Here is a 14,303-nt window from a genome sequence, read left to right as displayed (position 1 = left end):
ATTGACTGTCAGAAATTGAAAGTAATGCATTGTTTGGTTGCCCATTTTAATCCTTTTAATAATAGTGAATGTGTATAGAGCATTGACTCTCTGTCAGGCACTATTCTAAGTACCTCACATATCAAGTCATTTAATCCTCGGCAGTCCTTTTGTTCTGGTTTTATAGATAAGGAAAATGAAACACAAACATGGTGAAAAGGGATTCAAATCTGTGAAGTCTTTCTTCAGCACCTGTACCCTTAACCACAGCGCTATGCATATAACAGGCTCCCTGAGGCTAGCTCAGAACAAGGATTCGTTGATAACAGCATTTCTCTTAGAACCACTCCATGGACAGCACCTTAAGTCTAGCCACATGTCTTAGGGGCTAGAAGATGGAAAACTTTCAGAGTGTTTCTCTTGAGGGGTCAGTGCGCAGGTAGGTAGGTCTGACTTACTTTGTCAATGGATCACTTTAGCTGCTGAGTTGAGAATAGACTCTTTTGGGACAATGGGAGATCTTGTTATGGGGATTTGTATAGAGAGGTAGTGAAGGAAATCATGAGAAGTGATAGGAATTGGGATATATTTAGAATATAGAGCAAATAGGATTTCCTTATGGGTATAAGAAAAGAAGAGAAACTTTTTGCCCAAACAGTTGGAAAGATGGAGTAAATATCAACTCCAATCGATATATGGTGGGTTTGAGGTAAAAGACCAGGGTGTGTCAAATAGGCAGCTGGATGTTCGGGCCCACAGTTAGAGAACTCTCAGCTAGAGATACAAAGTTGGGATTCGCCAAGATCTAGACAGTTGAGCTCACAAGGGGCAAACTGTAAATAGATTGGAGAGAAGGATGTAGCTGAGACTAAGGGACTGGGCCCTGGGACAGTTCAACTTTAGGATCTGGAGAGAAGAGGAGACAGCAAAAAAAATTGTGGGTCAGGGGGAAAACCAAGAGTGTGGTGTTCTGCAAGCAAAGTAAAGTTGGTATATAAAGGAAGAGAGAGTGATGACGACCCATTGCGAGTTCTACCAGAAGGTGAGGACTAATAATTTAGCAATTTAGAGGTCGTTGGCTACCTTGATGAAAGCCAATTTGGGAAAGAGGTGTAAGCAGAAGTTTAGCTGGAATGAATGCAGGAAAACTGGAGGCAAGGAATTGGAAATGGTCAATTTCAAAAACCCTTTCTAGCTGTTGTGTAAGGAAGAACAGAGAAATGGCCTGGTGAGGTGGTAGCTAGCACATAAATTAGAGGTTGAGAGTAGTTATATGGAAAAGGCTAAGCTTAGTGCCCCCTTTCTGATAAATATCTGTTGTATTCCTACTATGTGTCTAACACTGTACAAAATTTTGGAGATATAAATATGAATGAGACATGGCTTTTCTCCTTGAAGTGTTTGCTTTCCAGCAAGAGAGTTAACCATAAAACCGTGTGCTGTGGAGCCTTGAGGATGTGCGAGTAGCCAGGTTGCAGGTTCAGGGAGAACCCTGGAGATGGATGGTGGAGGAGATGATGTCTGAACTGAGTCTTGGAACCTGTACCATTTGAATATTAACCTGACTCTTTCCAATTAATATAGGAACTAGGGGAGAAACAAAATTGTCCTATTGGTTCCTGACTAAAAATAGTCCCATCTGTTTTAAAAACACTTTAATCTTCTTAATCTTAGGTCAGTCATTGATTTTGCTTTAACTGTTCCTTGTGCACTTCTGAAACACCCAATAGTGGGTTTTGAAAACACAAATTTGTGACCCATACCTTCTAATTAGCACCCTCCCTATATTGAGTCACTAGCAAAGGACAAGTAAATGAATGGGGACATGTAAATAGAATGGGGAATGTTGAAGATAGGTGGATGAAGTCAAGAAGGATAGCTATTCATTCACCTATTAATTCCTTCATTTAGTGCACATGTATTTATTATTTACGATAAGCTTTGGTGAGGTTCTTGCAAAAGCTTAACTTGGACATTGAAGATAGGGAACAAAAAGTAATAATGAAAAGAAGAGCAAAGGAGTGAAATAGTTTTGACAGGCCTTTAAAGTCGGAAGCCTGGAAAAACATGGTAATGTAGTGAAAAGTAGACTTTCAAATGATGGCATACTTGGGTATAGACCCTACACATACCCATTACTAGTTGAGAGATCTTGAGCAAGTTGATGACTGCACTGAGTCTGTAATCTCTTCTGGTAACTCTGCCACTGAAGCTTGTTGAGTTATGGTACGCAGAAAACTATCAGGATATAGCCGATACTCAAAAATTGTTACATCACTTTTCCCTTTTTTTCTTTTACTGGAACTTTCTCATTATTTCTTCCAGTTTATAAAGTTTGGTAGTTATTCTGGGGTTTGAAATACATAAATAATTGGCAAAATTGTCTTTTTCTCACCACCACTGCCCCCCCATCCCCCCGCCACCTGTCAGGAACACTAACAACATCCCATGAGCATTGTGAATGTGAGTGGGGGGGAAGACACCCAACTCAGCCAAACATGCTGAACATCAGCCATGCTGCATCTTCACGAGCAGAAACTCTTCCTGGAGTCTGTTTAGATAGGATAATGAACAGGATCCTTCTAGGAATTCTCTCCTTCCCCTCCACTCCCCTGCCAGTCTTGCTGACTTTCAGCTTCTGGGATCACAGAAAGGAGAAGTGCCTGGGGGATTGCTTAGCTAGGAGAGGCCAGCTAGGGGAGAATGTCGGTGCTTGAGAAACTGTGGGGAGTGGATTGTCTATTGGAAGAGCGTCTACATGCAGCTTTTTTTTATTTAAAAAAAAATTTTTTTTTTCAACATTTATTTATTTTTGGGACAGAGAGAGACAGAGCATGAACGGGGGAGGAGCAGAGAGAGAGGGAGACACAGAATCGGAAACAGGCTCCAGGCTCTGAGCCATCAGCCCAGAGCCCGATGCGGGGCTCGAACTCACGGGCCGCGAGATCGTGACCTGGCTGAAGTTGGACGCTTAATTGACTGCGCCACCCAGGCGCCCCTTCATGCAGCTTTTTTATAGACAGGAGGTTGGGGTGGTTACCCATCCAGGCAGGAAAGTTGAAATATATATTGCAGTGTTGGTATTCCTATCAACCCTTGATCAATGATGACAAAACTTGAAAAGTAAGTCCAGTGGTTTAGAGTCTGAATTGAATTGTATTTAAAGTATTTGCTTGTATTGGAAAATAAAAAGAGAATCTCGTGTAATTTAGTAGTAGGCTCAATAAATACTGAGCATTTCAACAACAACAAAAAAAGAATTGCATTTGGATATGATGACTACATATGAGACCTCAGAAGGAGTTCTTAGAACTGTTCTAAAATTGATTCACAAAATTCATGTTTATATTCCTAAAAAGGACTATTTCAAAGTAGGACAACAACAACAACAAACAGTTAACTGAAAACTAGAGCTTTTATAAAGCAAATGGAGGTATGATTCTTTTTCTTAAGACAAATCAGTGCTTTAAGGTTTAACATACAATGTTTAAATAAAAAAACTTCTTTCCTGCTAATATTTCAGATTAGTCTCAGGAGTAATCGCATTTATTTTCCTTCAAATATTACTGGGACAAAGTGCCGAGGCTTTGATAAAATAAAGATCAGAAATGAGTGGAGGCAACACTTCTATTCCAGTTAAACTGGAAGGACCTGATGGAGAGAGAAGGGTCCGTGTGAATGTTGGAAGCTCTGTTCTTGGCACGCGACACGTGTTAGCTCACTGACTTCTCAAAATAACCCAGTGAGGTAGTATTGTAAACTGCATTTAATGTACCAACAAAAAATGTGTACTCTGTATACATCTTTAAGTGTATTTTGAGCACTGTTGGCAAGTGTTTGTAATTGGTGGGTGCATGCCTCTGTCCTAGTGAACAGCTAAGCAAACACCATCTACACAAAGAATTCTAGGTGTGTGTAGTAAGTTCAGTTCAACTAGAATGTCCCTCCTCTACTCAAACTTTGATAAAGATTTTATTAAGCACATCGACCCCTTTTTTCAAGCCTTTTTCCTTCTGCTCCGAGCCATCAATCAATCAGATATTTATTAGACACTTAGTATGTTTCTTCACTGTGCTAGAAATCTAACAGAAATAAAAGGCAGGAGTTTTTGCCTTCAAATAAATTTTATTCTTTTTAAGGAGACGACACAAACCCATTTGAGAGATGCAATGCTGTAACAAAATGCTACACTTTGTCGTATAAAGACTGTAGCCATTAGAAGCAAGTGATCTCTGTTAACTGGAAGACACAGGACGTTTTCATAAAAAAGTAGAATTTGCCCTTTGCTGTGAAGTTTTTGCAGATTAAAGATGGAAAAGTAGCATAGAAATAGACAGGAGGACTTGGACATCCCGATCATTCCATATATTAAGTAGAATAATAACATTTACCTGAAACTATTTGAAAATTCTGCCATAACTCTTTGACTCAGTATATATCTTTCAGCATAATTTGTCCTGTTAGAAATGCTTGCTTCTGGGGCAAGTATTGTCTTTAGATGGTACTTTAAAATATCCCATGTCTTTGGGAGGAGCCAAGAGTAGGTTTCTGACATTTTAGCATGAGGGCACTCACCAGATGGTCTCCTCCGATTGGAATACAAGGGAGGTGTAAAGACAGAATAGGATGCATTGGAAAGGAAGGAAGGAAGGAAGGAAGGAAGGAAGGAAGGAAACAAAAACATCAATACAGAGGGATAGAAAAGAGAGGATAAACATTGATTTCACCAGTTTTGTTTTGAAATAGCTAGTGTTGGGGGTTAATAAGGAAATTAGCCTATTGTTATAGTATTCTACTGTCTCTAACAATTGTACATACTTTTGACTTTTGAATAAACAAACTAGCTTAAGTAGCATGCAGAAGGCTTTCTTTTTGGATAACCATCCAGTATTGTCGTTAACCTTTTGATCAGAGAATAAGCCTACCTCCTATGTCAGAACACACACAATTTTAGCCTGAGGTTATCAAATAATTTCCAAAATGAAAATCCGATGGAGGTTATTAATTTCAAGACATACCATTGAAATGTTCTGGCTGTGGAAATATTAAACCACAAAGTATTATAGTTTTGGATGCTGTGTATAATATTTCTATTCCAAATCAGTATTTTCCTAGGTGAATTTCATGAAATGCAGATTCCATGGGTAATTATGAGGTGTTATTTGAGGGGCAAGAAAGAAGATCTCTGGTCTAGTAAGTGTGGGGAGCTCTTGCTCAAGTAAACAGCATTTCTTTGCTGCAAAACTACTGGGAACATCTAACCATGCTGCTGTGCGTTGTGACTTCCAGGAGGAGAATCTAAAACGCACTCTTTCCGATCTTATCTGATCTTAGGAGTCGTGTTCTGTACAGTGGACTTTGGAAACTGTGCTTCTTCCATAGTTGAAAACTCTAAAATCTGTCTATAGATAAGGTATTAGTGAATTTAAAAAATGCCTTACATAAAATATGTAAATATATTTATATATAACATTCATTGTAGGCTACTCTGTATAAAACCAATACACTTAGGTTTTGAATTCTGCTTGTGAAGCAAAATAAAAGTAAAGATACCAGTCTTCTAGCTCTCAGGTTGTAGAACTACAAATTCACCGGGGAGACCATTTCTCTTACGAGTACCTTCTGTCACGTGAGCAGAAAATACACCATCACAGAAGTCTGTGTTTGTGAGAGAGAGGTAGCAGGTACAGTGTAGATACCTCCATCTACTCCTTTCACTGTTCTTTCCTGCAGTCTATTTCATTTCCTGTAGCGTTTGTTGATAAATTTTTTAAGTACCTGGACAAACTAAAAAAAAAAAAAAGAGCTACCAAAGGTTTTCCTTGTGTTTAATCAGTGTACAATGGCATTTCATTCATACTGGCTCTGTGTGCCCGAAATCTTACTGCAGTTGGCCACAGGGTGTAAGTTCAGCGTTAATGGCAATGTGATGAATGGTCATCCACTTTATACCTAGCATGGCCACCTGGTTCCTGAATCTTCCACTGAATAGAAATCTACTAAATAGGAAGTACGCTTATGTTCTTCCTGCGTTTGGTTGCTTTGTGAATGATCTGGTTAAACTGCTATGTATTTTGTGAGATCCACACGAAGATATCTTGGCATAAAACTTGGCATAGTTATTGTATGTAACGATTTAGAGGTGTAAAGAGAATTCACATGCCTCATTGTTTTATATTTTTGCAAAAGCAAAGGCTAGGGTGAACTTTATCTTTTCTGTCCGTTGTGTCTTAGGGTTTTGCAAAGAGGAAGCATAATAACAAAGTGACAATGATTTCTTACCCTTTCATTAGGTATCAATTTGTGAATATTTTGCTCTAGGTTGCCATTACAGTCTAGCAAAAGTGATCTCATGATGATGCCCACCTTTAACATGCTCCTATGTATGCTTTCCAGCACAGGCGCCAAGCAATATCTTTGCTACTTTTCACTAAGTTACAAGTTCATACCTTATTGAGGTTGTTAATATGTTAAGAATAGCCATGACTGGAAAAACAGACTGTCTGATTGAATTTTGTCCCATCTTCACCGTATAGAACTGCCTTTGATTTCAGCGAGTTATCTTAGCTCAGAACCAGGACAGAACAGGAGCCTGTGCAGTGATTCATGAGAGTGGATGGAAGTCAATGATTAGTTCATGTGCCTCTAGTCTCCAGTAATGGCATAAATCTTTGGGGAAGTTCTTTAATGTCAGGCTGTATGCCTGCCCGTGTCAAATCACATATAGGCTAGCATATATTATGAATGGAGAAATCTGAGGAATGAACAAAAATTCCTTTTGTTGTTCATTTTTTAAAGATGTCACATAGACTGAAGATATGGGAGACAAGCATAATATTGCTCTCCTTTAACCAAACAAAGCTAAATTTGCATATTTATGAACACAGAGACCATTCATGTATGGCTAAACATCTTTTTGGAACAAAAGAAAAAATATTAATTGACTGCAGGCTAAAACCTATCTGTGACTTCTCAAGTCCACAAACTAGTTTATTCCCAGATTAAAAATTTCAAGGTGTGTTGAATGCTAAAATAATGAGGAGAGCCATGAATATATAGCAAGGCTAGAAAAGAAAGTTTACCACTGTGTCATTTAAATCAGTGGATTTTATAACAGCATCCTCTCCCTGGGATAATAAAACTTAACATGTATATGTGCTGTTTCCTTTGCATTATATGATACAAGTTGAAGAATCTTCTCTTAGGGAGTTAATGTCCACCAGTTGAGAAATCATTCCTTACTTCCTTCACCAATTCTTTTTTTTTTTTAATTTTAAATTCCAGTGTAGTTAACACACAGTGTTATATTGGTTTCAGGTGTGCAATATGGTGATTCAGCAGTTCCATACATCTCCCAGTGCTCATCATAAGTGCCTCCTTAATCCCCATCACCTAGGTCACCCCTGCCAACCCCCTCCCTCACCATCCTTTACCAAGTTATCTGGAACACCAAATATACTGTGTATAGCTGACCACTACTGAACTGTTAAGCAGACCACAAACAGGAGGAGGAAAGTCTTCAATTAAAAGATAGGAATTAACTGTATTATTAAGTTCAGAATGTTAATTAAGTTCAGAATGTTAACTGTTAATGTCAAAATGGCTAAAATTAACAGGTGTTGGTGAGGATACAGAGAAAGGAGAACCCTCTTGCACTGTTGGGGGGAATGCAAACTGGTGCAGCAGCCACTCTGGAAAATAGTATGGAGATTCCTCAGAAAACTAAAAATAGCCCTACCCTACGTTGCAGCAATTGCACTATTAGGTATTTACCCAAAGGGTACAAAAAACAGATTCGAAAGGGGACATGCACTCCAATGTTTCTAGCAGCATTATCAACAATAGCCAAACTATGGAGAGCCCAAATGTCTATCAACTGATGAATGGATAAGGAAGATGGAATACACCCATGATGGAATATTAGTCAGCCATCAAAGAGAATGAAATCTTGCCATTTGCAATGACATAGATGGAGCTGGAATGTATTATGCTAAGCGAAATAAGTCAGAGAAAGGCAAGTATCTCATGATTTCACTCATGGAATTTAAGAAACAAAATGGATGAATACAGGAGAAGAAGAGGAAAATAGAGAAGAAATGGAAACAAACCAAAAGAGACTCTTATTAATAGAGAACAAACTGAGGATTGGAGGAAGGTGGGTGGGAGATAGGCTAGAAGGGTGATGGGTATTAAAGAGGGCACTTGTTGGGATGAGCACTGGGTGTTGTATGTAACTGATGAACCACTGAATTCTACTTCTGAACCCGATATTGCATTGTATGTTAACTAACTGAAATTTAAATAATAATTTTAATAAAGATAGGAATTAGCTAACACACTGAAAATAAGACAACCCAATGGGACACAAATCCCTCTGGGATAAGGAAGGACGAAGAGGTCACAGTCTCTAACATCAGGCCTCATTGTCAGAGACCCCGTTACCTGAGACAGGGGTAGAGCCATCTGGGCCAGGTGAGTGTTCTGCCTTTCTTCTTCCTGAGCCGTCTGCCACTCAGTGCTCCAGAAGGAAGCTATGGATTGCCTGTATCCCCTCTGATCTGCTGCGCTTTTTGAGAGTACAGCCCTTATCAGGCCACGACCCACCCACACGAAAAGCCACCACCGCTTTCTGTTCCTTTGCTGCCAAAACCAAAGCAATTGCAAGGGCATCAGAATTTCTACGGTCCTCCGTTGTCATCATGAAGGAGGCTTTGTTACCGCTTTCAGAATTTGGTAAAGTGTGTTATGTTTGGCATCTATGGATGATAATTTGTATTCTATCCAGCATCTATATCTTCAGAGAGAATGATTTCCATAAGGGAGAGTGGTAGGGAGAAACAAGACTCACGTTTGTCTGGCAAAGCTAGTCAATGTAAATTAATTCAGGGAAAATTTCTATGCCAGGAAATTAAGGCAGCTCATGGCTTAAACAAAAAATCCTGTTTTTTAGGGGGGGAAAAGTAGAGTAAGTTATACTGGTTGCTGAGGACCAGATGTACACTCTCTGTGCAGGACCTTCATGTGGCTAGCATGGGGTTCGGACCTACCGTCACATTGCTGCCAGTCCCATTTAAGGGACAAGAAACTGAAAGGTCACCAGGGGACTTTTTTTTTTTTTTTAATTAATAGACTTTATTTTTACAACAGTTTTAGGCTTGCAGAACACTTAGCAGACTAGACACAGAGTTTCCATATGCCCCTCTCCCGCTCACACTTCCCCTATTATTTTGCATTAGTGTGGTACATGGGTTCCAAGTGACAAAGCAATATAGCATAGTATTATTTTTTAAACTCCATAAAATTTACATTAGCGTTCACTTCCTGTGTTAGAGATTCTACGGGTCTTGACAAATGCGTAAGTTCATGTATCTGTCATTAATGGTGTCACAAGGAAGAGCTTCACTGCCTGAAAATCCCTGGGCCCCACCGGTCCGCCCTACCCTGGTGGCCCAATCAGGGAGTGTCTCCCCCCCGCCCCCCACAGCTCCGCAAATGCGCAGCCTTGTGCACGGAGTGATTTCTGTTCCCATGCAAAGCCTCACGGAGCCCCTTGCCTACGCTCTGCCCTCCCCTCTGCGCATGAGCAGGTCTCTGATCAGTCTGTTTCCTACTTTTCCGTGCTGCACCTTCCATGCAGTGATCGCGGCCTTCGCGTGGACGTCTCTGATGCCGGTGTGGAGGTGTCTGAGGGAGGACTGTGGCCGGAGAAGGACACAGCTATTGGAGTGCTCCCTCCTCGCTCCCGTTTCGGCTGCTTAGGCGTGTTATCCACATCACCAGTTACTTAGGCCTGGAGCAGTGTTTAAATGCCCCCCCTCCCCCCAATCTGCCGCTCCAGGCACTATTTCTTGATTCTTCCCGAAAATGATGAGAAAATGAGGGCCACTCCGCTTTACCATACCCTTTGACAGGTACTGCTTTGCTCTATAACATGTAAAAGTTTCTATAACCATACTAACAGTTTCTATGCTTTTGCTCTAAATTGATCTAAAACACACCAGGGGCAGCTGGGTGGCTCAGTTGGTTAAGCATCTGACTCTTGATCTGGACTCGATCCTGATCTCTTGGTTCCTTAGTTTGAGCCCCTCCTCCGGCTCTATGCTGTCAGCACGGAGCCGTGTTACATCCTCTGTCCTGCGCTCTCCCTGCCCCTCCGCCACCTGTGCACGCCTCCCCCTCTCAAAAATGAATATTAAAAAAAAAAAAAAAACAACCCAAAGATCATTATTCAAGAACAAGGTTAGTTTTTCTTTTCCTTGTAAATTTCTTCCATGGCTATATCCCAGTCATTCCTCTTTTTTGAATTACTGTTTAGAATTCCTAGAATATTTTCCCTATTTTTATTTGAGACTCTTCGGAAGAGTCTAAGAATTACCGGCTTGTATCACTTCGTAAAAGTGATAAGTAAAAAGGATATTGTTCTCTTTATAAGATTTCAGTGCTGAGTCTCTTACGCTCACTGGTTACTGGCACGTTATCCTCTCTGGTCCAGGCAGGAATCCTCAGTGATTGGTCCATCCATTTGCCTCCCTTGTATCCCTGTGCCACATTCCCGTTCTCCTTGCTCTTTCCATAGGCAAGCAGGTTAGTGTGTGTGTATTTATACATATATATTTAAACTTCTAATATATATTTAAATTTTATTATTAGAAGTGTCTTATTGTTTGCATTTATTTTAATTTACATAGATGGGTTATGTGATTTATCACAATTCTGTTTCTTATTGGGCCTTGTTTTCACAATGCATCATGTTGTCGGTTCACCTACATTTCTCCGCGTGCCTCTGTACATTTCCAGTGTTGCCTATCTTTTCTTCCAGTAATGGTCACCAAGTTCAAATATATTTTATGTTTTCTTTACATATTCTTTGTGTTTGAATATATTTAAGCCCGCTTAATTGAATTTATGCCTCCTGATTAAGCGTTCAAATATATATGTATATACACAAATATAAATACACACACATATATACACAAATATATATGTATGTATGAACTGTATGGGTAATAAAGATCTGCATAAGTTTGTGTTAAATTTCAAGAGCTGATAAGTAATTTAGAGAGTTGTCTTCATAGTAAAAGCAATCCTTTGAGTAAAGACAAAGCCTACTCAGACGTTGAGTTCTTATGTGCAGTAGAGTAAGTTCTCAGAAGCCTAAAATAGAGTCCAAAAGTCATAAGGAATAAATAAAATGCTATAAAAGGAGACTTAACTACCTTACTTTGTTATTATATCATATATTAAATATACTTTTAAGTAATATTTTGTTAAAACAAAGAATATCCTTTGGGGGGCACCTGGGTGGCTCAGTCGGTTATGCGTCTGACTTCGACTCACGTCATGATCTGACGGTCCGTGAATTCGAGCCCCACATCAGGCTCTGTGCTGAATGCTTGCTCAGAGCCTGGAGCCTGCTTCAGATTCTGTGTCTCCTTTTCTCTCTGCCCCTCCCCCGCTCATGCTTTGTCTCACTCTGTTTCTCAAAAATAAATAAATGTAAGAAAATTAAAAAAAGAAAAATATCCTTTGGAACATACTTGTTCAGAGTTTTGTGAATTATGGAAAATATCTTTTTCATGTAATTATTGAATAGATATGTGCCTTGGCATTTTCCCATAAGGACTTGAGGTGTCCTTCTACAAAGACCATATACTCTAAGGATAATGAATAGAATAGGAATGGAAAGTCCTTACTTTACAGCAGAAGAGGAATTTCCAAATATTTTATTTAAAATCAAACATTGTAGAGGTGCCTGGGTAGCTCAGTGGGTTAAGCGTCTGACTCTTGATCTCCGCTCAGGTCATGATCTCAAGGTTTGTGAATTCGAGCCCCACATCGGGCTCTGTGCTTACAGCATGGAGCCTGCTTGGGATTCTGTCTCTCCTCCTCTCTGCCCCTCCTCTGCTGTGCACATGCTCTCTCTCTCTCTGTTTCTCCCTCTCTCTCTCTCTCTCTCTCTCTCTCTCTCTCTCTCTCTCAAAGTAAATAAATAAACTAAAACAAAACAAAACAAAACCAAAAAAAAAAACCCATTGTAGCCTTGGTTGAACATTACATTTAACTTTAGCCTTCTTATAAACTGAAAAATCGAAAACATGGTAAATTATATCTGTTTTCATAATCCAGATGGAGGAAGCATTCTCATTCCTTGGGGTAGATACCGTTTCCGGGCAGAGGCACTTCTTATTGGACGTGTCCTACAGGAACCACGAATGTAGAAAGCAGGCTAACCATTAGCAGGATTGACATGGAATTCGGAAAGCTAGAAGCCCGGTTCTGAGATAAAGTAGAGCTTGTACTTAGGAAGCAATGTTTTACTTACACCTGACCAAGTGTTTGACTAAGACCCTAGAATTCTGTCACACAGAACGCGACATCATTAGCATGAGGATTCCGTTCAGTCTTCAGAATTGCCAAGTACAGATAGGAATCCTGGTTTGCCCCCTTGTTATCTGTGTGGGCCTGGACACATTTAATCTCTGCAAGCTTCACCTTTCTCATATGTAAGAATGAGAAGTAACAATAAGCTACCTTATAAAATTGTGGCTAGGATTAAGTACGATGAGCCACGTGAAGTTCTCGGACGGTCCGCGCGCCTCCCCAGGTCTTGAGTGTACATTGACCCCTGCCCTTTCTCTTCACCGTGTCGATGATCATTCTTTCTCTACTTCAGGGAAAGCACAAATTGCATGTAGATACCGGGATGGAAGGCGACTGGTGTGGCCTTATTCCTGTCGGACAGCCTTGCAATCATGTCACCACAACAGGCCTGAAGTGGAACCTCAGTGAGTAAAACCCTTGCCAAAGGGAGGTTTCCTTTCTTAAGCGTATATAATTCACGGTGAGATAAATACCCCTCTGTCTGGTACACACCTAGCCGTGGAGCTTCTGGCTTCTAGGCAGCTCTGTGTTCAGCCTGCCGGCGAACTGCCAGGCCGTCTTCCCAAGCGGCAGCACCGTTTCGTATTCCTCCCAGCGACGCGTGAGGTCTCCGGTTTCTCCACACCGTCACCCACACTTGTTATTTTCTTTTTGTTTGGTTTCCACACATCTTCGTGGTTATGAAGTGGTGCCTCATTGTGGTTTTGCTTTTTCCCCAATGACTGATGATGCCAAATGCCTTTTCGGGCGCTCAGGGGCCACTTGTATATTTTGGAGTAATGTCTTCAGATCTCATGCTCGTATTTTAATTGTGTTATTTTTGTTTTTTGGTTGAGTTGTAAGATTTCTTTATATATTCCAAATACAAGTCCTTCATCAGATTCATGACTCACAAATACTTTCTCAGAGTCTTTGACTAATCTCTTCAGTGCCTGAAATTTAATTAACTAAATTCATTAACTTAATTCTGATGACGTCTGATTTTTTTTTCTCTTATGGATTCTACTTCTAGTGCCGAATCTAAGAACTGTTTGCTAAACCTTCTTCATGATTTTGTGTTGTTGAAACCCCCTTTACTTTTCCAGATAAGCAGGAATTCTGACCAAAGTAGTAAATTCTCTTCATAATCAAACCTCTGAGGTTTTGTAAGATTAGCTGCTCTTACTAAGTTTTAAAGTGTTTCCCAGTACTTATTAACTGTAATAAGTCCAAATTATACTGAAGTGTCTGATTTGAAAGGAACAAAAAATGAGGTGTATCTTTTCATGAATTAAAGGCTGATTCCACAATAAACTGTCAGGCTTGTGAAACGAGTCAACTCCAGTCTCTTTAAGAAAAACGGCAGTTTAATCAAAGAGCTTTGGTTGAATGTCAAAGGGATTGTCTCCTGATTGACCAGTACCTCTAAGGTTGTAAAAACCAAAATACGGAGCCATGTTCTTTTAGAACATGTATAACTCTTAGGTTCCCACAAGGAAATAAATATTTCAAGAAGTAAATAATTTGAAGATAAAAAGATATTTTAAAAGCCTTTTCTGCGAGCCACTGCTGAAACAATTAGGAAAAACGAGAGATATTTTGAGGCAAATGTCTGGAGAGCTCATCAGAATTTGAAAGGATGGTGAGACAGATCCGCTCTGGGGCAGGGAAATCAGTGACGGGCTTTGAAGCTGTTTAGCTAAAACTGACATGAGTTCCCATTAGAAACTTTCTGTGAAAACATCTGCAACCTAAACCAATTACACTTTTTAGAGTTCCGTTCTTTCCCAGGACCGAGTCTAGATACTGGTGAGGTCCTTCTGGATCTGGCAGTGAGCTCCCTTTGCAGGGCTGGTTGACGGACACAGAGGGTGACAGTCGATTCTTCCAGGCTCCTGAGAACATCCTGTGACCTGGCTGTCCCACAGTAATAAGCGCTCCCTAATTCTGTAAAATGAAGTTGA

General features: G+C 40.1%; 1 protein-coding gene across 12 annotated transcripts in view; it reads left to right on the top strand.

The window, feature by feature from the left end:
- Positions 1 to 14,303, top strand: part of TPK1 (thiamin pyrophosphokinase 1) — a 351,530-nt gene that overhangs the window by 247,546 nt on the left and 89,681 nt on the right. For all 12 annotated transcript variants that reach the window (XM_047837362.1, XM_047837351.1, XM_047837356.1 and 9 more), the window contains one exon: positions 12,653 to 12,764. In XM_047837362.1, coding sequence (XP_047693318.1) covers positions 12,653 to 12,764 — 112 coding nt within the window. The remainder of the gene's footprint in view (positions 1 to 12,652; positions 12,765 to 14,303) is intronic.

Source organism: Prionailurus viverrinus, chromosome A2 (genome assembly GCF_022837055.1).
Source record: "Prionailurus viverrinus isolate Anna chromosome A2, UM_Priviv_1.0, whole genome shotgun sequence".
Classification (NCBI taxonomy): domain Eukaryota; kingdom Metazoa; phylum Chordata; class Mammalia; order Carnivora; family Felidae; genus Prionailurus; species Prionailurus viverrinus.
The sequence above is the reverse complement of the archived record's forward strand: the minus strand, read 5'-3'. Positions and strand labels throughout refer to the sequence as shown.